This window comes from Antrostomus carolinensis, unplaced genomic scaffold, assembly GCF_000700745.2.
Source record: "Antrostomus carolinensis isolate BGI_N321 unplaced genomic scaffold, ASM70074v2 scaffold17308, whole genome shotgun sequence".
Taxonomy (NCBI): Eukaryota; Metazoa; Chordata; class Aves; order Caprimulgiformes; family Caprimulgidae; genus Antrostomus; species Antrostomus carolinensis.
In genome coordinates, this window is record NW_010332452.1 from 19,011 (window position 1) to 43,885 (window position 24,875).

At 45.6% G+C, this 24,875-nt stretch overlaps 1 protein-coding gene across 2 annotated transcripts in view; it reads right to left on the reverse strand.

The window, feature by feature from the left end:
- Positions 1–318: 318 nt before the first annotated feature.
- HK1 (hexokinase 1) overlaps positions 319–24,875 on the reverse strand; it is a 38,560-nt gene continuing 14,003 nt past the window's right edge. The window contains exons 4-18 of one of the 2 annotated variants that reach the window (XM_010173531.1): positions 21,153–21,272; positions 18,392–18,487; positions 17,047–17,146; positions 16,772–16,955; positions 16,398–16,553; positions 14,171–14,404; positions 12,102–12,406; positions 11,366–11,514; positions 11,143–11,262; positions 9,805–9,900; positions 8,714–8,813; positions 6,151–6,334; positions 4,112–4,267; positions 3,168–3,401; positions 319–2,140 (exon numbers count right to left, since the gene is read on the reverse strand). In XM_010173531.1, coding sequence (XP_010171833.1) covers positions 1,996–2,140; positions 3,168–3,401; positions 4,112–4,267; positions 6,151–6,334; positions 8,714–8,813; positions 9,805–9,900; positions 11,143–11,262; positions 11,366–11,514; positions 12,102–12,406; positions 14,171–14,404; positions 16,398–16,553; positions 16,772–16,955; positions 17,047–17,146; positions 18,392–18,487; positions 21,153–21,272 — 2,379 coding nt within the window. In that variant the 3' untranslated portion in view covers positions 319–1,995. The remainder of the gene's footprint in view (positions 2,141–3,167; positions 3,402–4,111; positions 4,268–6,150; positions 6,335–8,713; positions 8,814–9,804; positions 9,901–11,142; positions 11,263–11,365; positions 11,515–12,101; positions 12,407–14,170; positions 14,405–16,397; positions 16,554–16,771; positions 16,956–17,046; positions 17,147–18,391; positions 18,488–21,152; positions 21,273–24,875) is intronic. The other variant, XM_029086373.1, reaches the window with a different exon arrangement.

A 24,875-nucleotide genomic window follows, 5' to 3' on the forward strand; every position in this document is an offset into this window, starting at 1 on the left:
ACTGAGGTTTTCCTGCACTGCAGATCCCCCTGCATGAGACGGCATGAGATGCACCCGGACAAACTACGCGCACCCCAAGATTTGGGTGTTGTCAGCTCTGTGCCTCTGCTGAACTACGTTAGGAAACATGGGGCATGGGGACCTGGGTGAAATCCACCCTGTTTGAATCTGACCCCGAATGCCCGGGAATAAAAACACACACACAAAACGCAGGCACCACTGGGATTAGGTTGCAGCTCTCCCTACACAATAGCTCTTCCCAAAGCACTAAGCCACCAGCCAACAGCACCTCTTCCAGAAAGAACCACTAAACACCAGTTAACGCACATCAAAAAAGTTTAATATTTTCACAAGTATCACGTAACACTAGTATTGGAGCTACTAGTGTGCAAAGTAAAAAGACTCTCTACCTTTGCAAAACCAGTTAGGCATGCAATTTTTCAGGTAGACACACAAAGCTGCAATGACTGTTTGTGACTTACATGTTACTTTACAACATTCACTCACAGTGCACCATAATGCATATTGAAATGTTATCGATAAGTAGGGCAATCCAAATCTTAAGGGAGTGGAACGAGGACAAAGAGGAGTAGCCTGCAAATTTCCATCTACTTTCTGCAGGAAAAGGCAGCAGGGAAAACCATGCAGACATCTCAAATTCATTTTTGGTAGAAGAGCGGGAATTAAGGACTACTAGGTGGTCTCCCTCTCTGCAGAAAGTGGTGTGACTTGCCAATGTCATTCAACGTTTGCTTTCCTAACTGCTTCCCAATTTAAGTAATGCAACTGGTATGCAAATATAATAATGGCATTGACTTGACAGAGGACAGAATACACCAAGTGTATATGATCTTTGTTGCTGCTTCAGTCCTTGGAATAAGCTGGGTCCGATTTTGGCTTTGTCGTTTGTTTAGTTTATGCACCCAGGTCCTCTAAGGCAAGATCAAAATCAAACCCTCATCCTCCTTTCTGAACGCTAACTCTAGCCGAGTGTTTGTGTTTTGAGTGGCTGCTTAACAGTATTACAGATTAAAGCTTTGTGTGGAAGCAAATACCCATTTAAGGCAAGAGACGGAAGTATACACATCCAAGGGACACTGTCTAGCTGCAGATTCGGTAGAAGGGCAGCTGCAGTGCCCTGATCTAGACTAACAAGAAGAGATAGAAAATATTTTTAATAAGAACTCTTAAACAGAAGAATACAGCACAGCCCGCCTAGGGACCACAAATCTACTGATTTCCCGGGTATGGAGATTTGGATTACCCCAATCACCAACCACTTTGTTTTACTCTTTAGGGATTTCTTGCCGAAACGTGACAGATTTCGCCCAGTAACACAACACTATTCACAGAAGCAATGGGAAATACCAGTGGAACCAGATCTGTGGGACAGGGGCGTTTACTTTTACTGTGACAAAACAGGCATCAAGGAAGCAAGTCAGTCGCATTGTCAAGTCCCACTATAGAGTTACGTGCGTGCACAGTGCTGACACACCATAACATTTTCACAATCGCTTTATATGAAACAACAGCAGGTAGATGTGCAGGAGGGAACTGTTGCTTCCCCTTCACTAAAAGCATCAACACCCAGTTCTGGTGGTCAGTGTGCTGGCGGTGTGCTGAACAGGGATGCTGCAAAGAACACGTTTGGTACGATGCAACAGTAGCTCTCAACGCACATCACTTGGGGGCAATTTTGTCTCAGACAACAACTGATTTTTGACAGCTGCAGAAATTATGGACTGTTTTTTCCATGACCTACAGATGGGGAAGGTACCAACAAGGTGAATAAGAAACATGCAAATTGGGGTCCAGAAACAGGAGATATTATTAACAGCACACATTCTATCTTGTATCCTACTTTTTATGTCATTAGTTGTATTTTTTTTCCCCCGATAAAGCAGTGAGTTCTGGGTTTTTACCAGTTCTGACTATGCAGTCGCTGCTTTATGAGAAAGTGCTCACAAGACAGAATCGGGGCCGGGATTGTGGAGTTCAGTTCTGCTCGGCATCGCGAAGCCTGCATCCCACCGCTGTGATGAGCGCTGCCCCTTTCCCGCTGCCGTCCTCTGACAGCAGGAAGGTCACATCACAGTTAGGTGCCAGGTCTTTGACTGTTTGGTGCATGATCCTTGAAAAGCTGTGAAAGAAAACAATGGCAGTGGGTGACGGAGGTCCCACAACAGCACAGGCTTTTGTGGTACTCCCTCTTTCAGAGGAAAGAACTAAGATGCTGGAAATTATGGTGGATCTGAAGACTAGGAGCAGTGGGAGTTAAAGGAAAAAGGCACTTACATCCTACCCTTGCCTCTCTGTCTGTGTGGGGTTAGAATCATGGAACAGTCTGAGTTAGAAGGGACCTCTCAAGGCCATCTAGTCCAACCCCCTGCAGCCAGCAGGGACATCTTCAACCAGATCAGGTTGCTCAGAGCCCCATCCAACCTGACCTTGAATGTTTCCAGGGATGGGGCTTCTACCACCTCTCTGGGCAACCTGGGCCAGGGTTTCACCAGCCTCATCATAAAATATGTCTTCCTTATACCTAGTCTAAATCTAACCTCTTTTAGTTTAAAACAATTACCCCTTGTCCTAACACTATACAAGCTCTAAAAAGTTTGTCCCCATCTTTCCTATAGGCCCCCTTCAAGTATTGAAAGGCCTGGAACAGCAGAGGTGAGAGAAGAGACCATGTTCAGTCGTCTCCTTCCCACACATCTCCCTCCATGCACACCAGAGACAGGCACTAGTCCTCTCCTCCTCCTGCCATCAGCTCTTTAGATTCCTGCCCTCACCTGACACTGCTTCACAGCGGCCCATGCAGAGGAGCACATTGAATAAAAACATCCTCCAAAGAGGCACCAGGCATTTCAGCACTGCTCTGTCATCGCCTTGAATAGCCAAGAGATCCTTCCCTTGCTGTGCATCTTCCAACTTGTTTGGCAAGCTGCTTTCCCTTCAGTTTGTCACCACCCCAAGAATCCCTCACAAGTCCTTTTTGATCCTCTCGTTGCCCTTTAGAAATCCCTGACCACCCTGATTAAGACTTCTTTTCCCTGGCTCTTATCCTGGCAAGTAAGAGACACCAGTTTGGTGAGTCAAGAGAAAGGATGTACAAGCAACGTGCTACAGATCGCAGGCAAACAAATGCTGAGAGGGTGAATACTCACTGTGGATGTAGTTTGTACAGAGTCCCATCCACACCAACCGTTATCTCCAGGTGCTCTAATCCTCTGTTCTCCCTAATTTTATCTACAACCGCAGCCATTCCAGCGCCGCACAACTGAGCTGCTCGCCTTGACACTGCTCCACACACGGTCTTGACAATGATACTGTCATCGCAGGTGCTGTTGAGCCCCAGCTGCTGGAGGATGGCTCGCACCTGCAGCAAGGCTAACCTGTCACTGCAGAAGCAGAAAAGCACAGTGTTAAATTAAAGGTTTCCCTCAGTCAAGCCACTGCCACAAACCCCACTGCATTGATGGCTGCATCCAGGGACCTATACCAGGCAGCAGGCCTTTCCTGTGAGCACAAGAGGCCTCAAGGAATGCAAATTCATTCATCCCAGCATCACACTGCAGTGCAGGAGAGGGGCAGAGGCAGCAAGGGAGGCTCTGAGTCCTGCTCTGCACTGCCTTCCCTTCTCTTTTCTTACCAAAGGGCATTTCAGGAACATATTTGTCCAACTTGGGTTTTTTTCCCCTCTCCATGAAGACTCAACAGGCTTTGATATTACTTTAAAATAGAGAGTCTGAGCAATGAAGACACAAAAATATCCAGTAAAGAAGTGCTCATTCAGCTAGTGTTCATTCAGTTCAACAGTTATAGCTATGCACACACAAGGGGCATGGGAAAATGGCTTGATCTCCAAGCAAGCAAATAAAATTATATAGTAAGGGAATCCTTGACGGCCCCGACCATGATTTAGCAGTGAGCATTGCTAGAACAGTGTTGCAACGAGCCCTTCTGCACATGCACAGGCTCTTACGGAAACCAAAATTATCTCTGGAGAACCAAGCAATGCTCTCCAGCTGTCTCTCCCTTCCAGCAGCGTCATCAGATGAGTGTTACCACACTATTTCACCCTGAACAGCCTCCCGTGCAGCCCTCTTACCTCTCAATCTGAGAGAGGAACTTGGTTTCAAAAATATGTCTGGTCTTCAGCGTCTCTGAAATCTGGCCTCTGAACAGGAACCCCCGTTTGGTGAAGTCGATCAAAATATTGCGGACAATTTCTCCCAGGTACATCCCACTGATCATTTTCTCGTACCTGCAATGAAAGACAGCAGCGCAGCTCAGAGGGACACTGCTCATATTTGCAAAGGTGGCACCACAGCTGCGTTATCAGCCAGGTGTCCTGCCTGCACACATTGGGGACATGAAATATGCAAAACAATTTACACAGAAGAGCCATTTACTAGAAAAACTGGGTAAAGAAAAGCATCGACACTCAGTGGGACACCTTGTGAACCCATCTACAGACACTTTATCTATGCTGTTGTTAATGACAACTGCTATTTCTCCCAGATGGAAGAAATGAAAACCTGTTGCCAGAGTACAGAACGGTGCCCAGGTGAAAGTCAAATTTGCCATGCATCTCCCCAGTGACAGCCCTGAGTGGAACCATGGAAGGCTCATCTCCACTGCATAGTGTCTTGGAGCCCTCTGGAAGCATGGCTGAGACCTTGAACTAAAGAAACTCAGTGGTTCTGTGCAGCAAAATTACAGGAAAACCACAAGGTACTGTCACTGCAAAACCAGCGTTTTTAAGAGATTCCTGTGCTGCAAAACACCCTGTGAAAGATTAAAAATGTGAAAAGGAATATCCAGCACATTCCCAGGATCACTGACCTGCAAACTAGCAAGCTGGGGGACCAGGGTTGGTTTTCAGTTAATTCCAGCACCTGGTTTCCAGTAGGGAATATCTTCCACCTGCAGACCCTTCCTGGCACATGACAAGGAGCAGTCTATGAGCAATCGGTATGGGGCAGCCCTGTGCTGAGGAAGGCAGGAGTCTGCTTTGCTCTCCTTCCCCCCCAGCATTATTCTGGTTTGAATGGAGTCCATGACTGAGCTATGTCCTTACTGATGAGACCTGAACACTTTTCCATTTAGTGAAAAGTGTATTCAGTGATGCACACTTTATTTCACCTCCTGAAGCTCTAAAGCAGGGTTTCTGCCTTGGACTGAGCAGAGCTCAGCATGCCATCCCTCTGGAAGTAGTCCATTTAATACTATGAGCGCTCTCAGGCTTGTACCCAGCAAGTGTCCTCCCTCTTGAGTGCCTAACTCTCTCTGGAATAAATTATTCCCCCTGGCACCCTTCACTACTGCCTTTGGCTGCTTACTCCATGCCAGCTCTGCCACTGCGCCAGGCTCACGCAGCATCCACCTCTCTGGGTCTGTTTGGGCCTTAACCTCTAAAGAGCTTTCTGTAGGACCTGCCAACTTGTCTGCATCCCCCAGGTTTTCAGTCAGATTTACTCTAGTCACAAAATCTTTTTAATAGCTCTTGGCATCAAAGCACTGCTGCAGAAAATTTATGAAAAATTGCAGTCTTGGCATGCAGAAGTCTCAATTTCATCCGCGATGGATACACCTCTGTGTCAGCCCTTTCTTGAAGGGGGTAGGGAAGTGCTTGCCAAAACAAGAGCTGGACCCCCAAAATGGGATCCAACCTCCAGGGTCAAGAAAGGCATTGCAGATTTCACCCAGAAAATTGACCGAAGTAAGAACTGGCTAGAATAGAAACTTCCTGACTGCTTTACAGTGAGCAGCTCCAAGCTCCAACCATGCTGGCTGGTCTAGGTTGAGGACTTCTAGAGGAAGAGCCCTCTACTAAGAGAGTTCAGCTAAAAGATATTAAACCAAGAACAAAAGAATGATAAGTCATTTTAGCCTCCTCAGTACGACACAGGATGAGAAAAAGGGCCTCTTGGTAATTTCAAGACTCTTGAAGTTCCCACCAAATAAGCTGCAAAAAAGCAGTGATTAGGAAAAGCACAGAAGAGGGAGATACCACAGGATAGACAGGGCTGCAGTCATTTCTGACTCTTAACCTCTCCCTTCTCTGAAAGGAAGAAATCCAATTCTCTCTTAAAAGCATTCAAGGCAGCCTGTCTTATACTTAGCACACCACTTATCCCACAGTACCTTTGCTTTCCAGCATTTAGTGAATAGTCATCAACCGCTTTGTCATATATTGTCCTGATATCGTCCAGGCATCCATTATCCCCGAACGCTCCCCACTCTGTGTTCACACACATCCGTCCTTGCTCACCATCCACCATCTCTATATTTCTCATCTCTTCCATGTAGCAGGCATTGCTGCCAGTTCCTGAAAGAAGAAAATAACAAAATTACTCTTTGGAACAAAACAACATTAGAACAAGCATGACTGACTGCCCTGACAAAACCTTCTGGGGGATCTAGAATGTGCTTTTTATGAATGATGAAGTCAAATCATCATTTGAAACCTCACAAAAAAACCCGCCACTCTTTGATAATCCTGAATTGAGGGAAAATATTACTGCTGCGTTGCACCGCTCCAGGTGGCTCAAAGAAGAAGAGGCTCACCCAGGCCAGCTGGGCCGAGGGTCCCATGCTACATGGAAGAGCAGCAGTGAGGCACTTTCGGCACACCAACCCTCATGTGTTTCTGAAACCAAAACCCCAGCAAGCAACCAGCTGGATTTTGAAGTTAGGAACCACCTTCCACAAAGCCCATGGACCCCTGAAATTCAGGCGAAAATTTGCTGAACTGAAAACCTCAGCAAGTTCTGAGGCATCAGGCAAAGAAAATCTCAGGGGTTTTACCAGCTAATTGCAGGGTATTTTCTAGTTCTTGCTTGTTTTTTTCCTGATTCAAATTGCTTACCTACTTTCTCCAGCAAAAAGGTTACTTCCATGTTGAAATGATGCCATATCTGATTTTGCTTAAAGGGGATCTTAAGGAGCATGGCAATTACAAAGTGCCCCATTTACAAAGAGGCCTAGGGGAGCAAATCTTTATTAGCAAAGAGAAGCAGCTTTTGCTGCTACCTGGGGTGAAAGTTTTCTTGAAGTTACCTACCAAACTCTCATTTAACCATGCCTCACAGATGCTGCACTAATTATATCAGCAAATCTGTTCTCCTTTGTGATTTTTTTAGGCTACTATATCAATAAAGTCTGAGTAAAAATAGATCCTCCCCCAGTACTCCCCTGCTGCAGGTGAGCTGAGCCACAGCACAGGGCTTGGGGTAAAATCCAAGACCCATGTTTGCAAGACCAAACCAGACCAAACCCAGTTATGGACCATCAGCAATGGCCAACCTCCCAATGCCGTCTTGTCATCCAGAACAAGCTAAGTAAGGGCTGCCTGAATATGTGGATACCTATTAAATACAGCCTGTTAGACTGATAGGCTTTTAGATCACCTCCTGTTGCCAGCAGATGAAAAGCAGAGACCTGGTCTCATCAGTGGCCGTTTCCAAAATACTCAGCAGCAAAGACTCAAAGCATTGGCTCTCCTGGGCAGGAGAGGTGGCGCTGGGCAGAGACAGGGCACCAGCGTAACATGAACTCGCCCTTGGAAGAATATTTTTCCCTGCCAAGTAACAGCAGGAAAGTTCACCCAGCTCCCTGCACTGGGGAGAGCAGGAGGACTGCCAGCTCATGCAGGCTCCTCAGCAAGCGCTGTCAGTCTGGCCAAGGAATTGAGGCAGGGCAGAAGGAGCTGTCAGAGCCCCGGGGCTTTCACTCTCATTATCCCAGCTGTACCCAGGCCACCTCCAACCCCCTGCTCTGCACACAAACACGCTGGCTGGAGAGCACACCTGGCAGGGCTTCAGCAGACAGTCCTCAGAGGATGCTCTCAGCACCCCAAGGACATGCTGTCCTTCCCGCAGGGAACTCTGTCCCTGAAAACACACCACTGACGGAGCCGCACAGACACAGCTTCCTACCCACACTGCACTGTGCTGACTCATCCTGGACACTTTCCAACTCTCTGGAGGAGAAATCAGTGGCGTTCTATTTTGCCACCTTGCAACTGAAAGCATTCTTAAAGCTTGCAGGTGCCTCACCCCCTTCTCTCCCACTAAAAACTCATTTCTCTGGAAAGTTCTTGGAATTCACACCACCTTGTGCCACAGATACCCCAAGTGTGACATTTGCAAAGGCACCAGCAGTTGCCTGTGGAATTATTTCAGCCATCTCAGGGCTGGGAAGGGAGCTGTCAGTCACTGCACTGTCTATCAGAGCTTTCCATCACATGCCATTCAGGAACTGTGGTGTGCTTTACAAGTTTATTCTGAGAGACCACATGCTCAAGGGAAGCTGTGGGCTACCTGAACACCTCTGCAGGGAAACTCTTATGGATTTAAACTAACAGATGCTCCAGGAGCTGGTGAGGCTACCTGAGCTCGCATTTGCTCGCTTCCCAAGCAGTACAGTGCTTGGGAAGTTAAAACAGGCAGGATTTGTTCAGCATTACAGCCTGTGCTTATCTCAACTGATTATGCACAGAATTAAGCTGGCTGTTGAATTTTGCTCTTAATTACTTCACGCAGTTTGCTTCTAAATGGATAGCTGTTAATCTCAAAATCTTTCACTCCTGGATACCCTAGCTTTATTTTCAATTAACCACGGGGATGTCTCCATGAGAATACAGACACATGTGTCGATGTGCTGTTTAATAAAAAGGTGCTGAATAAAAAGCAGCTCTAATACGTACCCACGATGAGCCCGATCTCACAGTTTGGGTCTTCATAAGCACAAGTCATCATTGTGCCCACTGTATCATTCACCACGGCCACCACATCCAAGTCAAACTCCTTTGGAAGAGAGAAACAAAACAGTGTGAACTGTGGGTTTGGAGCAACCCCTCACACCAAAGGGAACATGAAAGGAGTACACCATTGGGAACTCTGTCAAAGCACACTGGAAACAAACAACTGAAAGTACCAGCCTGATTTTACACATGCAGAAATAGGAACTTAATTTACTAGCAGGTAACTAAGGCTCCTCATACAGTCTATCTACAATAGACTATGTCTTCAGAAGAAAGTATATTCCTGCCTTTTCTCTTTGTCTTAGATATATTTAAGTACAGATCTTGCATATAGGCACATGGTAGAGTGCTATTGCCATTCTGTATTATAGCAGTGCGTTAACAAATCCAGTAGCAAAGGTTTTTATGATCCTCTTTTCACTTGCTGATAAAACTCTGCTAAAATTAATGCTCTCCTCAAGCTATTTTTCTTCCTTTCCTGGGAAGATTCAGCTAAGCTGCTTGAGGCTTTTTCAAGAACAAGGGTTGGGAGGGAGAAAACTATCATTTAGGGTGCACTGAGGTGGATTCCTGCAATCGCTACATTGAAAACTTCTGCCTTCTCCATGCTCTGATGCAGGGACAATTGACATAGGGTTTGAAAGAAGCCTTGAAAGTTCTGCCAAATTTAGCAAGTTAGAAGTCTCTGGGGAAAAAACACAAGCAATGAAACAAAATCCCCAGTGTGGCTCATTTTGAGCAGCAATTTCAGTTTGGTGGCTGAACTCTCCCATGTCCACTACACATCCTCTAGACCATCCAGTCAGGCTATATGCCAGCATCAGAGCCAGCAGAGCCACATGGCATCAGCGGCTGCTGTATCTGGACCTACTGCAAGGTAAACACTTTCTGTGCAGGACAGAAGGCACAGCCCAATTCCTCAAGGCACACACACCCTGCAAGAGGGAACCAGCCTGACCCAGGACGTCTGTCAAGTCTAGAGGGGAGGGAGAAGTAGGAGGAGAGAAAGAAAGCAAAACTAAAAGAAAAATCACCTCTCTCCTTTTAATTCCTTCTCTAAGCAAATACACCACATCTTCTCCCTCACAGTCTGTAGCTTTGAAGCCCTTTGTCCAATTGAGAAGGATACCCTAAAAAGAAAGAAAAGAGATTATCAAGTTTCCTGGTGCACTACAGGTTTCCCCAAAATTCCTACAATCCTCTAAGGTACAAACACTGAGCATTTCTATATGATAACTTCCCTGCACTTGCTCACCTCCTCAGCCCATAAAAGCACAAAATCACAACACTTCACACAGGTGACCACATGTCATTGCACACCACAGCTCTGACCCCATGGTCCCAGCAGATGGCCATGAATACTGATGGCCAGTCAGTACATGGACTCATAGAAGCCCTCAGCTCAAGGAGAAGGTTCTTCAGAATTCACCAACATGGGTGCTACATTTTGCTGAACAACCTGTCGTCTCTCTCAGTCACACTCCAAAGTCTCCCTGGCTTGATCAAATCTCTTATCATCAGTAAGACGACAGCACTTTGGAGCAGGACATTTGCATGCTGCTCCTAACATCACTGCCTGTTTCCTTATTCCTTATATATGAATATTCATCTTGTTTTCACTGAGACTCAAATATTATTCTGTACATTTGACATTTCAAATGCTTTAGTGTGAGGTTGTACAGAGAGTGTCTACGAAATAAAAGAATATATCTTTGTATTTTTATATCTGCATCTTAAACTAGTAATCATGCTTGGTCTCCAAATTTCCAGAGCAACGCAATAAACTGAAAAGAAGTGTGATAGAAACAACAAACTCAAAAAGAGTGTGACAGAAATATGTCTTTCTTCAAAAAAAGTGTTAAGCAGACATGAAACTATTAACAGCTGCACAGGTGGAGTATGTGGCAGCAAGAAGTTAAACATGAAAGCTAAGAGAAAAAGGGTACACTTGACAGGGACATGCTGCAGGCTACACTGTCACCCACAGGGTGACATAGCCGAGCAGGCCCTGGTCCATCCAGGGAGATCAGATCAGCTGGGGAACAGGAGCTGGCAGCAGGGATGGACTTTTGTTTTTGCTCACAAAACCCAGGAAGTACCACAGTCCAGCAGGTTTTTATGATTGGAAAAAAACATGACACCTTAAAAAAGGGATATCACAACCATGGAAAATTTAGATGTTATGTGTCACAGCCATGGGCTGAGCAGTGTTTGCACTAGTACTTTTAAAGGAACTAGTACAGGAGCAGCTGTACTCGTCAGGGTCAGAGCATGAACCCTCCCCTTGTACAGCTTCCCTATAAGTGTCATGTAGATGATACGAAGGCAGAGAAATCAGGCCTAGCAGATTCAAAAGATACTAAGGAACTTACAGCATCCAGACTGGTCTGCTTGCAAGGGAAGGAAAACGTGAAGCCAAGAGGAAGACGTGCGCCTTTTATCCCCATATAATCCAGGAAGTCAGAAATGCAGGTAACTATGTGATCAAACAGCTTTAAAGAGAAAAGGCAAGCATTTGAAGTTGTACATGTTACATGTTCTTAAGAAGGCATTTTAAAAGTAGCAGCACTGCAAAAGAGAAACACAAGTACCCACCTCTTCTCCTGTTCCCTGCATCACCTCTATAGGAATGGCATAGATCTTGTTGTGCATCTCAACTGTTCTCCTTTTACCACTGCGGATTTTCACCAGCAAAACTCTAAAGTTTGTCCCTCCAAGGTCAAGTGCCAGAAAGTCTCCATTCTCTGTAAAATAATATGTGTGTGTATTTAAAGAACCATAAGCGAAATCTTAACAAGTGCCTTCTCCAGAAAGCACTTTGACATAAAATCTCTTAGGAACTCTCAGTTGGGAAGATCATAAAAGGAGGATTTTAGATGCTGCTCTGATTATTCCAGCCCTTTATTTTGGTGGGATTTTTTTGATTTTGTTTTAAACCAATGAGGAAAAGAAGACCCACACATCTATTCCTTGAGAGAAAGCAGAAATTTGGCCAGTCACCCTGAAATGCAAAGAACTACCCAGATTGTGCAGACAGGGTTCAGATGAGTTTGGGTTATGAGCCCAGCTGTGGTGTTCTCCCACCAGGCCCTAGCTTGCTTGCAGCCTGGGACAAGGACATGGGGCTGGGCTACCAGCAACCAGCACAAGGGCAGCACAGGTTGCCCTGCCCGGGGCTGGGATTTCCTCCTTTGCACAGCACAGGAGGCTCCTCTTTCATTGCACCAGATCTTCTCACCCTCCACCAAACCCAAACCCCATTGCTGGGAGCTCATTTTGTGCACCCCACAGCCAAGCTGGTGCCCTCACTCCAGCGAGGGCATGCCTCTACCTGTCCCATCCGGTGTGCTGCGGACAAAGGTGGGCAGCATTTTCACTTTGGCAGTCTCATGAGTCTTCTTCCTCAGCCCTGCTTCCATCTCTGTCCTCATCCTCTTCTTCACCTGCAGCAGCTGCTCGTGGGTGAGCTTGAACTCGGCCAGCGTCTCATCGATGAGCCGGTGTTGTTCCGCCAGCCGGTATGCCACTGCTGTCACCATCGCTGCTCCCTTCCCACTGCCGCTCTCCGACAGCAGGAACCGCACTTCCGAGTCAGGCACCAAGCGCCGGGTGGTTTTGTGCAAGCGTCGAGCGTACCTGTGGGGAGAGGAGGCTGCAAGCTCACCGTCTGGCTTGCCTCCCCCATGGCTCCCAAAATCCATGCTGCCAACACAGACCCACTGCAAAGGGAGCAAGGAGCTTCATCACACCCAAACTAGCTGCAGCCTCCCAAGCAGGAAAACTGGCAGGGAAGAGCAGTTCCTCCTTATGGCCTCTTTTCTCCTGAATTTCTAAGAAAAACTAGCAAAAAGCAGTGGGGAGCGTTAGAGTCTCATCTCCTGGATCCAACTCTAGATGGGAGAAACTCCCTGGCTCCAAAGCTGCTCCAATCTCTCCTGGGGTCATCAAGGTGTCCTGAACTCACTGGTTTAGATGGTGTGGGGAAACAGTTCAGAAACAAAAATTGCCCACATACGTTATCTTAACTTACCTTAGATGTGTCCATCTGAAAAAGCTAGTCAAAATAGCATTATTGGACATTTTTTGTTTGACAAAATTTTATGATTTTCTTTAACTAAGAAAAATATTTTTTTCAACAAAATAATGAGAAATTGAAAATGAAACATTAAACACATTTCTCCTTTCAAAAGTTTCTTCATAAACGACACACAGCCCTCCCAGCCAGCTCCAATGCCAAGGTATGTCCTGTATGCTGTGCTTCTGCTCCCCTTCACTACCCACAGCTAAATCCTACAGCCCAGACTGGAAACGGACTTGTTCTCACCAGTTATTATTTACTAAACAAAAGCCTTTTACCATGTGTGCATAAACCACACCTGCACAGTGCATATTACTTCCATTTCTTTATTCTGAACTTGGAAACCCTTACACAGGTACTGCTCTCCCAGCACACACAGGCCAGCAGCCACTCCCAAACATTCGCAGTGTTAGGGCCTGGGCACTGTTATTTTTGACACTAAGACTCACATCAAACCCTGCTACCAGGACTCTTTGTGTATGGGGAACGTGCATATCTTGAATTGGGTTTGAGAGGTGGAATGTGGGTTTTTATAAAAAAACACAATTTTTTTCCACATGACCTACCCAGTGGGTTTTGCAATAGAGTGGTTCTTCAGTTTGTCTTGAATTTGATTTGTGGGCTGTCTGTTTTGGATATGATGAGAGGAGTTAAAATCGTGGGATTTCATATTGATTGTGCACCCACAGAAGAAGAGCTCAACTTTCTCTCTGATTTCTACATAAATCTAAATAGCTATCTAATTAAAAATGTAACTTTCAAGATGGGGGAAAAACAAGACAAAGTCAGTTTTTAAAAGGCCATAGAAATGTAAGCAGCAATTTTTTTTTTTTGCCTAGTTTCCAAGTATATCTTCAGAAAAGACTGAAGAAAATAGGGTTCAGCACAGTCATTTTCAAAACAACTGAGTTTAAATCGAAAATGGAGCTCAAGGTCTCCTCAAAGCCCAATCCATAGGTACAAAGTAATGTTTTGTCCAAAGAAACTCTCCTTCCAGGAGGTCTATTGAGATCCCTTAAGGTACGTACTCAAACCAACACAGTTTTCACTGATACTTCAGCACCCAGTTACTCGGGTTTTTGGTTCTTTTCTTTGTGGTTTTGTCGTTATTTTTAAAATCTCACCATACTTCAAGTTAAAGACATCTCTCCTTTCCACTGACCTCCCCATGTCAGACCAAACCCACATGCCCATGTTTTGGGTGCCTCATCTCAAGCCCAAGCCACATGCTAGGTGATATCTTGGGGTTACGTGCTTGACCCTTTGCAATCCAGAGACCACGGCAGGTGAAAAGTATTAACAACAGGAGCAGAGGGACTTACTGCGGATGCATCTTGTAGAGGGAGCCATCAACTCCCACGGTGGTCCGGAGGCGTCCAACCCCTTTGTTATCCCGCAGCTGGTTGAGGATGGCACCCAGTGTGGAGGCTACCAGGTTGGCCGAGCGGAAGGACACGATGGTGCAGACGTGCTGGACGGCGATGCAGTCCTCGTGGGACGGCTCCACCCCCAGGCGGGTTAAAATTTCTTTGGCTTTGTTCAAACCTTCTTTGCTCCTACAAAGAGAGAACAGTAAAGGGTGTTCCTTGGTGGGAAAGCTATAAAATGCAGGACTGAGGCACATCCAACCATGAGTGTCCCTACCTGGGGTTCGAGAAAGGGGTTAGAAAGAAGATTTCTTAGAGACCTGGACTGGGAAGATCCACGAGGCTTGAAATAAAATATGCATTCATTTATGGATAGAAAAAGCTTTCCATTAAAGCCTGGTGCAAACATGCCACCTACAAAACATGCTACTCCAGGTACTACAGCAGCCACCCTACGGACAGGATTAGTCCCAAGAGCCTGCCACCCTTCCAATTCATTTCCCACAAGGCAACAGGTACATCATGTCATTGGAAACCTGTTAAACAATAATCTCTCCAAGACAGACCACATTTTCGTTGTGCCAGGTGGTCAGACCAAGCCTCAGACAGAGCAAGCTTCCTGTACTTTGAAAGCAAAAGCACAAAGCATGGGACTGGGACCAGCCCCACCCTGTGCAGCTGAGATCCCCCAGGAGCACAGCATGAAGCTGCAGTTGGTCTAACAGAGCTGGACTCAAAGCGCAGCAGCAACCCTATGACAGCTCCTTCAGTGCACCCCTAAAAAAAGTTAGCGACTGCAAGCACTTTTACAGCGCCAGAGGAATTAAATACTTTTTCATCACACTGATGCTTTAGACTTCAAACAGCTTCTCCTCTCTGGAGCAGGAATCACCAGCCCCACAATTCAGCACAGGCCTGACCATACACTTAATCCCATGCTTGCTTGCTCCTGTGGCGCAATAAATTAAGCTCAGTGTGAAAAAACAAAACCCTGACCGAAGGCTGCCTAAGTGATTTCATCCTAATGAGTCTCTTTTCAGACTTTTACAACCTCACTGAATTTCTGCCACTTGCACAGCATTTTCTCACATTAGCACCCAGCCTGAGAGCAAAGTTTCTGGCAAAACTTATCCACGTCCAGCTCGGTCATTTCCCAGACAAAAAACACAAGGAGTATATTTTTTAATTGCTAACTGCACGCCATATATATTTTTAAGGGCTCTTGCACCTTGCCAGCATCAGCTAGAAATTTGAAGCTGCACAGGGATGCGCCTCCTACATTAACCAAAGTGCTCTTCAGGGAGTGGGGTGGGATTTCTGGGCAAATTTTGCTCTTAATAACTGAATTTCTTAATAATTGCATTTTTCTCATTGTTGTTCAATACTACATTGGTCCACTACACTGATCTCTGTGGTTAAGATGAATGAACATACACATTTAATGGAAAGCTATTCAGATAAGACAGTCTGCAGGGACAGGAGTAAAAGGGGGCAGGAAACAACAGGCAGTGTAGAAGTTACTGGCTGTTCCCTTGGTGGTGTTGCACTCACAATCAACAGTACTTCCATACATGTGCATCAAAATCAGCAGCACTCTGAAAAGAAAAGCCAGCCCAGTGACTACAGTACAAACTATCCCAGTGATGTGAATTTTAAAAACGCAGTGGGAATAGCCAGTAAGTACTGACCAAAGGGGTGATGACACCATAAGAAACCAACTGGCACATAGCTCAGAGGTCACCATGTAGCACCCGGCACTGCCTATGAGACTGAATGCTCTGTCTTGTCACGCTTGTTTTGTTTCTGCCCAGCGATCCCGTGGATACAGCAAGGAGCAACACAAGTATTTGCTAGGAGGCACTAAGCCAATTCACTCCCACATTTAGCTGCAGGGTAGCAGCTTCTCAGTTTTTGCAAGGAGGGTGAGAGGTAGCACAGTGCATATCCTGTAGCTGCACAGACTGGTAGGTTTCCATAGTTCCTCCCAGCACAGAAAAAGGAAGGTATCTCAGGGAGGAGAGCACAGGCTGTCTGCTGGGGTCCTTACATGCTGGCTCTGCACCTGCAGTGAAGGATGGCAGCCACCCCCAATACAGCACATCTCCCCATAAAGTGAAAACAGAGGCTGGGAAATTAACAGAGTCACTGGGAATCCCAGGGGGTGAAGGAGAGAGGTACTCACTTTTCTATGGCAGAAACGTGCTTCGTCTCAAACTTCCCTTTGGTGAGAAGCTCAGGGGTGATTCTCCCTTCAAAGAGCAGCCCCTCCTTGGCCATCTTTACCAGGATGAGCCTCACCAGCTCCCCCATGTACATCCCACTGACCATCTTCTCAAACCTGCAGAAGAGGACAGCAGCAGTCACCCACCGGTCCGTGGGCAACAGTGGGAGGCAGAGCCCACCTGTGCCACCGTACCACCCAGCACAGCCTCCAGTTTGCCTCATCATGGGCAAAGCTGAGCTTTCATGAACTGCTGAATTCATAGAACAAGTGGAAAAGGGAGCAGGGAATGGAAAACAAAAGAAGCAAAGCTCACAAATAACTGCCTCACTCACAGCTGCTTTCCAGGATTAAGGGATCCACGATCGATCTCTCGATCGAACTCAGTCCTGATGTCTTCTAGTGAGCCATCATCTCCAAAGGCCCCCCACTCCGTGTTAATGCACATCCTGCCCTCGTCCCCTTCCACCAGGTCGATGTGCCGCATCTCCTCCATGTAACAGGCATTGGTGCCAGTGCCTTTAGAGAAAGGACATCAGAAGGTGCTAACCAAACAGGCCAGGCAAAGGGAGAAAAGCCACATGCATGCTGCAGCACCAATGTGCATTACCAATGATCAAGCCAACTTCGCATCTCTGGTCATCAAAACCACAGGTCATCATAGTCCCAACGGTGTCATTCACAACAGCCATGATATCTGCATCGTAGTCCTGATAGAGGAAGAAAAAGTTACTTAGAACATACGGCTTCTCTGTTTGTGTTTAGCACCAGTTTGCTTATATCAACTAATTTCACAAGGAACAGCAGACAAATAATTTGTCTGAATACCACCGCTCAGCTTTTTAAATATCACCCGCTCCATCTGACAGTTCCTATCCCACATACCCAGGCTAATGCACCAGGCAGTGCTTTAATAAAACAGCGGTAGCATAATTCTAGAGAGCAAAGACCTGCTCTCACATAAGCACCCTTAGGCAAGAAAGAAAAGGACTATACATAAGGCAGGGAGGAACTCTGCAGTTAAATGCCATGGAATAATTTTATGCAGCTGCTTGAGGAATCAATCTAGAATATATGCCCAAATTATGTATTTCTCATAGAATTCACTTAAAACATCTAGAAGTTTTATTTTAATTGAAGATTTTAACACAGACATCTAAGCAAATAATGCAATTTAAAAAGCTATCCAAATGACACATGCTCATTCCTCTCCAGCTTCTTCAGTGTGTTATTCTATCTGATACCAAGTCTGATAATAGTAACTGACTATAGTAATGTTGTTTGGTAACAGTAAAACTCATGTTTTCTTAAGAGTCCACAACTGCCCAAATAGAGCAAACACTGCGCAGTTTCCGATTAATCTGGATGCTGAATAATCAACACATTCTTGTCTGCAAACATTAACGCAAACCCAAATTCATTCCATCTCACACTCAGTGCCTTTTTATTTGTTTAAACTGACAACCTGGTCACCTTCACCCTCTATAAAATCAGCAGTGAGAAACTGCAGAGAGCAACACAGCTCACTGAGCTTGAAATCCCCCTTCTCTTCTGCTCTGCTCCTCTCCTGCTCCCAGGCAAGGCAGTTGCAGAACTCCGCTGAGCCAGACCATGAGAAGCAGCTTCTCAGGAACAGGACATGTCGGTATCACTGAAAAGCTGCGGCACTGACACACTGCACTTTCTCAGTTTTTGGAGAGCAGTAAAACTGATGAAGGTTGCCAGCGACAAATCACAACATAGTAACTCAGTTTTGGGCTATGAGGAAAATCACAGCTTCCACATAGCAACTCTGATGTCGCTCCATGGCAAAACCGCACATCTTCATGCAAGAAAGCAGAGATGCACCATCACTCAGATCACATGCTCAAGTCAGTGACATGAAGGGTGGTCCCTGACAAAGAAACATCAGTTTGCTGTGACACAGAGTTAAAAAAGAATGAAGTACAATTTACCCCACGTTTCTTGATGGCCTTGTTAAGCAGCCTCACAACATCTGCTCCCTCCACTCCGCTTGCTTTGAAGCGTTTTGTCCAGGTTATTAGAATACCCTGGTAAAACAAGAGAACAATATTCAACAGGATGCCACCATAAGACACAAGTAGATTTTTTTTTTCCCTTAAAGACAAGTTTTTATACTTTAAATGCATTTTCAGGTCTCTTCTTATATGACCTAACAACCTGATCTGAGACAACTGGTGGTCTTTGATTCTCATCGCAGTAAGCTCGAAGATGGGAAATCGTTTTCCCCTCTCTTGTTAGAAAGTAGTTTGTTTGCATTTTGTATTTTCAGCCCACTCTTCTCCCTGTTACTCCTCGACAGTTTTTCTTGGAAAACCATTTAATCCTTTTGGGCCATGGAAATTGACTGCTTTCAGAAAAAGCTGACTGTGCGGGACTGACTAAAGAGAAGGGGTGTGTGACGCTTGTACGTCCAGGACTTGGCTGCAGCGGGCATCAGACTGCTGCTCATTTGCTGCCTGGAGTCCCAACTGTCTGGGCTTGTTTCACCGTGTGATCGTGTTTATGAATTAAGGCAAATGGAAATACTGGAAATGTAGCAATGTATGTCCCAAATTTACAGCATGGATTAAAAAGGAAATCCTGGTATTGAATTCCTTGTCTGCAATCTGTCATAAAGAGCCTGCAAATCCCCAAAGGTAATGACTACATCTGATTTTTTTTTTCCCATTTTGATAATGCCTAGATGATTCAGAGGATTCAGTAAATAAGTAAGTAGTCATAAAAGAAAGAAAAGAACATTGACAGTAGTCCACAGGAAAAACAACTCAAATCAGCTCAGCTTTTCATACCCATCACAATATCCACATCTATCACAACAGGAGTCCAAGATGCTAAAAACAAGAAAAGCTGAAGCCTACAGGCACAAGCAGCCATTGCCCAGGTGTTTGCCCACATCTCAGCTTAAAAACCAACCACACATCATGTGTGTGTTCCCCCTCCCAACTGGGATAGCATCTAGCCCCAAAGCTACATGGGCCAGAAGGATTAGGGCAGCTCTTTCCAGACCAGGAGGTATTCCTACCACTAAACCATCAATTCAGTTCGCATAAGTTTTGCCACTATGCTGTCCTCGTTAGCATCAGTTAGAAACTCAGCAAAGCCCTGTGCTGCTTCTCAGGAAAATCATGAGCAAAGTCCACTCTGCAGGCACAGCTTTAGTGGTCAAAAAGGCCCCTTGGTTCACCTAACTTTTATCATTCAGGAAACTGGTCAAACCACACTGGCAAAGAGCAGCTCTTCTCAGTGTGAGCCATTGTACTGGAAGGATTTTTTGCTTCACCATTAAGGCCTCAGTGGCAGAGAGGGGCCCTTGGAGTGCAGCAGGGCTGAGCGGGACCCAACCATGCGGTGCCACCTTGCCACTGTTGGAGAAAGCAGGGACCACCTTGCCTCCTTCTGTTCACTAAGCATGAGAAAACAACACGCAGGCAAGCACAGCCTCGTAGAAGCAGCAATCCAGGAATAAATCTGGCCCACAGAATCTAGAAAAACGTATTTTTTCAAATTCCCAAAATATCATAAAAACTCTCGGAAAGAGAGTCTACTCTGCCACCGCTCATCTCCAAGTCTCTAGAGGTGTCCCCAGTCTATCCCACATGCTCCCTGCCTGCCCCTGCCCCACACAAGCATGACTTCACCCCAGCTAGCTTGAGCAAACCAGCTCACAAATGAGCGCTTTTCATGCAGCCAAACAAATTTTCCCTAGAGAAACTCAAATTCATGCTCCCATCCCCAGCACAACTCTGCTGAGGTCAATAGTCTGAGCCTTACCATGCACCATGCACCATGCCAGATAGCAGAGTTGCACCAAAATCAACTCATCTCTTCTCAACTGATGCAGGAAAAGGCAGCTCTCTGCTCTTAGCTACAGTCAGAGCCTGAGTTACTCAACACCCTTGGTTTCAGCTCTCAGCATCACTCAAGAAGTATGAAATGTAATAAAAACCATGCCTCACTTGGCCCTCCACAGCACCAACACCTAGGGAGCTGTAGCACCAGGCTAAACTAGAGACTCGCAAGCTAGAAGAGCAGGTTGTGCTTTAACGGTCCAACCTCTTGGCATTTTGTGTGGATTTAACTTCCCTGCATTAATTTGCTACACCGTTGCCATGGCAATGCTGTACCAGGAGGCTGCTGAGTCATTTGTGCTATAATGAGCAAAAGAAGGAAAATATTGTGGTACCCTTGTCATGGGAATCACATCAGTAACTTCACACAACACTGGTTATTTCCATCTCTTTTTAAAGCACATTGCTTCCAGGTGCCCTGCCTGATCCCCCTCGATGCTGAGCACCCAGCCAGTGGCATGGCTTAGCACCACTGCTCAGGAGGGAGAACCTGTGCATGTGGGAAGTTCAACAAAATCTGAGCAAACACTGCTGGGCTGCGTTCTTCACAGTTTATACCCCATGGAGAGGTGGAAAAAGGAGACAGGCAAAACCACTGCCATGTTTACATGTTAAACCATAATACCGAGGAGTTGATGCAGAGGCAGGAGAAAACATCAGATGCCTCTTCATCATCTGATAAACAGCCCTTTCAGACAGAAACATAAACATAAAAATTAAGTCTGACAGTGAAATATGACACTCATCCCAAAAATGAGACTTGTCTGGGACACTGCTTTCAAAGCAGTGTTTTAGGAACATGGTAGCTCTTCTGTGTATTATGAAAAATGTGAAATCTTCTTACCTCATCTAGCTTGGATTGTCGACACGGGAAAGAAAACGTAAACCCTACTGGTAATTTCTTGTCTTTGATTTGTTGTTTCTCCATAAAGTCTCCCAGGCATTCAGCAACATGATCAAAAAGCTATAAGAAAATGTAAAGTATAAAACCATCACAATGAGAGATACAGTTTCAGTGAGAAAATATTTTAAACTGCATATCAAAACTGTACTGGGTGAGGGGAAAGGGGAAAATACCTGCTCCAAATTTTTAAAGATAAATAAATGACACAGCTATGAAAATACTCTCAGGCAGTATTTATTAACACCTTAATAATTAAAAAATTATTAAATACATTATCCTTTTTACACACCTAATTTTACTTGGCATCTTTTACCCATATAAAAGGGCTTTTCCTGGAACAAGCAGCACGTGGCTCTCAAGCCTGCCATAACCCTTCTACTTAACATTTGATGAGAACAAAAATGTTCTCTCAAACTTTCAATAACAGGAAGGAGCATCTCAAAAGAACATTTGGGATACAGTCCCACATGAGGTTGAACACTTTTACAGCTATGCAGAGAAAGTCAATATCTGCTTCACTCAAGCATTACTGAGACCAAAGCAGCCAGCACTTTGCAGAATTCACCAAAGAACACAGTCTCAAATCTATTCCTAAAGTACACAAGAAACAAACAAAAAGGAAACCCAGGGGATTTGTCTGAATATTTCACATGTTCTGAGAAACAACTCAAAATGGGAACATTTTCTGCATTTTTGCATAATGCTGAATTATGTAGGGAGCTTGAAGGTACCAATTCCAACCCAGTCACCTTGATGGCCCCTTGGCAGTGCCCTGTGACAATGGCACCGTGCGTGCCCACCCACCAGGCCAGGAGCCAGGCATGCCAGGGAGTGTGTGCGCAGGAAAGCGAGGGATGTCTCTCACATCAAGCTATTTGGAAAGTCCCTCAATTGAAGCAACAAAAATACACATCTGTATTGACCAGTACAAAAAAGCCAGAGACGCCTTGAACTGACCTGTACCAGAAATTGATGTTAAACCTATTAACAAGTCACAGCCTGCCCCAGAAGATAACTATGCTTCACATTCCAACAAACCACAGACCAATCCTATCTGCAGCATTGGTGGGACAAGGCCAGGAAAACTACCCAGAAGAATGGGGATAATTGGGAGGGAGTATAAAAAAATTTCTGTTGTTTGTAATTAGCCTGTGCAGCTTTATTAAGAATAATTTACAGAGTCTCAGAGACACTACAGACAGGCTGCAGCAATTACCAAAAATGAAGAAGAATATTTGCTGTTTGAAGCCGATCAAGAAGTGGTGTCTGTAATATTACAATTTATTAGAACACCTTAAACTAATTTCTAAAATGAGGTCAGATTTGATTACACAGGAGTACACTAGTTTCCCAGGGAAAAATGCTGCCATTCATTGTCCTGGGCAAATCAAGGACAGAGCACACGCAGTGAAACAGCATGGGAAAGCGACCTACGCTGCTGCACTTCTGCACGACTGTCTTCAGTTGTCCAGATGAGGAAGGGAGAAAAAGGAGTTACAAAAAAAAGAACTACAGCTAAGTAGGAAATACGACAACTTCTCTAGGAGGAACACAGAAATAACAGGAGCATATGCTTTTATTATGCCTTCCACCTGAAAGTGGCTTGCTAAATACTCGATCCTACTAAACTTTCAGCTGCTCCCAGGATTACAAATGATAACCAGGGGCCAACCTCAAACTCCTCAGGAATTCAAAGAGCAGGAGGCAGAAATACCAACTGTGGTGGATGTTGCTACAAAAATCCCTCTCGTGCAATGAACCACGACCACATAGAGAAGAGATGGGACATGCTTTGTAAGCCCGACTGCAAAAGATCCCTGGGCATTCCTAATGGAGTCTGGAAAGCCCATGCACCTGCTGGTGTTCGCCTGTGCAGCCCTGGCATGACCTGCTGCAGCTCGCCTCCATGAGTTAGCGCGCACGCTTGCTGCAAGCAACGCACCGTGAGTCACTAGGGCCCTGCGCTGGCAGCGAGGCGCGCGAGCCCAGCCCATGCCGCAGCCGGCGCGGGCAAACGCGGTTAACTATTAGCCACATTCTTGACACTACAGTAGCAGTGTCTAGTCAGTGCTGTACGGTCTGCCTGTGCTACTGTTCTTACTAAAGCACAGAGGGAAGGCACTGCTTAAAACACGAAAAGAAAGAGAGGCATTTAATCATTTTGCTACCATTAACAGTAGTAAGATTTTTCCTAAGGAGACTCAAGGAAGCATCTCTATGTGCCCGTGCCCATTTTAACATCCAAACCTTACAAATGCCAAGTAACTTTCACAGGACAGGAGAGGCAACACTACAAAGTTCCTGTGGATCTCACTCAAGTAGGGCAGGCGAACTGAGGCTAAATCCAAATTCCTGCCCACCCACAGGTGTGCAGTAGACAACAGCGTGAGCCCAATACTGTACCAAATGTCAAAGAGACAGACAGGGCAAACGAGGAACCTGGCTGGTCCTTTCCTCTTGCAGCCAAGAGGAAACGACCAGCCAGATTTTACACCTTTATAGACCTGAAGCAATAACAGCCACGAGACACTGAGCAATGATACCAGGCTTCATTACTTCCTCTGGCCACGAAGTTGCCTGCTCAGGTTGGGCTCCAAGAAGTCTCCACAAGGAAGCATTTGGCTGGCAGCCAGCGCACTTTGGCAAGCAGCTGAAGATCTGAGCTCAGGCTCAAGCCCCTGAATGGGGAGGATTTAAGGAACAAGATCAGCTTCAGATCAGGAGAACAGCCACAAATCCATAGCCTACCTCCAGTGGCGGCAGAACACAGAAAGTAACACCAAAATCAAGGCTCAAAGCACACACTCATTTGCTGAGTTGACGTGGAAGACAGGTTTCTTACAAAATTTAGACCTGTTACTACACTGCTGAAGTCAGCGAGAGTTTTGCCCTTGACTTTGACAGGGAACTGTCTGCAACTGGCAAAGCTGTCAGCCTGTGCCTGACAGATGGGCAAAAATAGAAGTTTGAATGCAATGAAGTAGAAAATATCAAAACAAATCATCCCAGTGAGGCATGAAGCTATAAATCACAATCCCTTCAATAAGCTGATTACGTATGAGGCTTTAAGAGTATAACTCACTAAAGTTAATGAGACAGCTTGCTGAAAAACATACTAGTAGCCTACCTCATGTGGGCAGTTCAGTTCAAATATTCCACTAATTTGGCTCAGAGATTTCAGAGAACCTCAACTGTACACATCAGTAATAAGCACCAAATCATCACCTGCCTGCATGCCTTCTGGGCACCTGCCATGCTTCCCTGTCAAGTCTCACAATAAGCATTTTACTCGTGGTTGGATATTGTCATGGGACAACTTCAAACCCACCTGCAATTCTGATGATGCTTCCCATTCTCGTTCTCCTGGTACTTAAATACCCGGCGACTGTCCCCTCAGGGTCAGTGGAAGCCTTGCTCGCCTCTCTTTCAGTTTAAAAGCCATGACAGAGACTATCAGCCTGAGCTGCACACTGCTGTTTCCCAACAGCCAAATGGCCTTTGGATATTTAAAAATTAAAATATAAACATGACAAAAGTCCTGCAAAGAATGCAGACCTGATGTTTTCTTTCCTGGCTTCTTCTTACCACCCTCATCAAGTTTTACCTCAAGTCAGCCTGCCTTGCTACCCTGGGACAGTGTGATAGTTTCACTGGGCTAGCCCT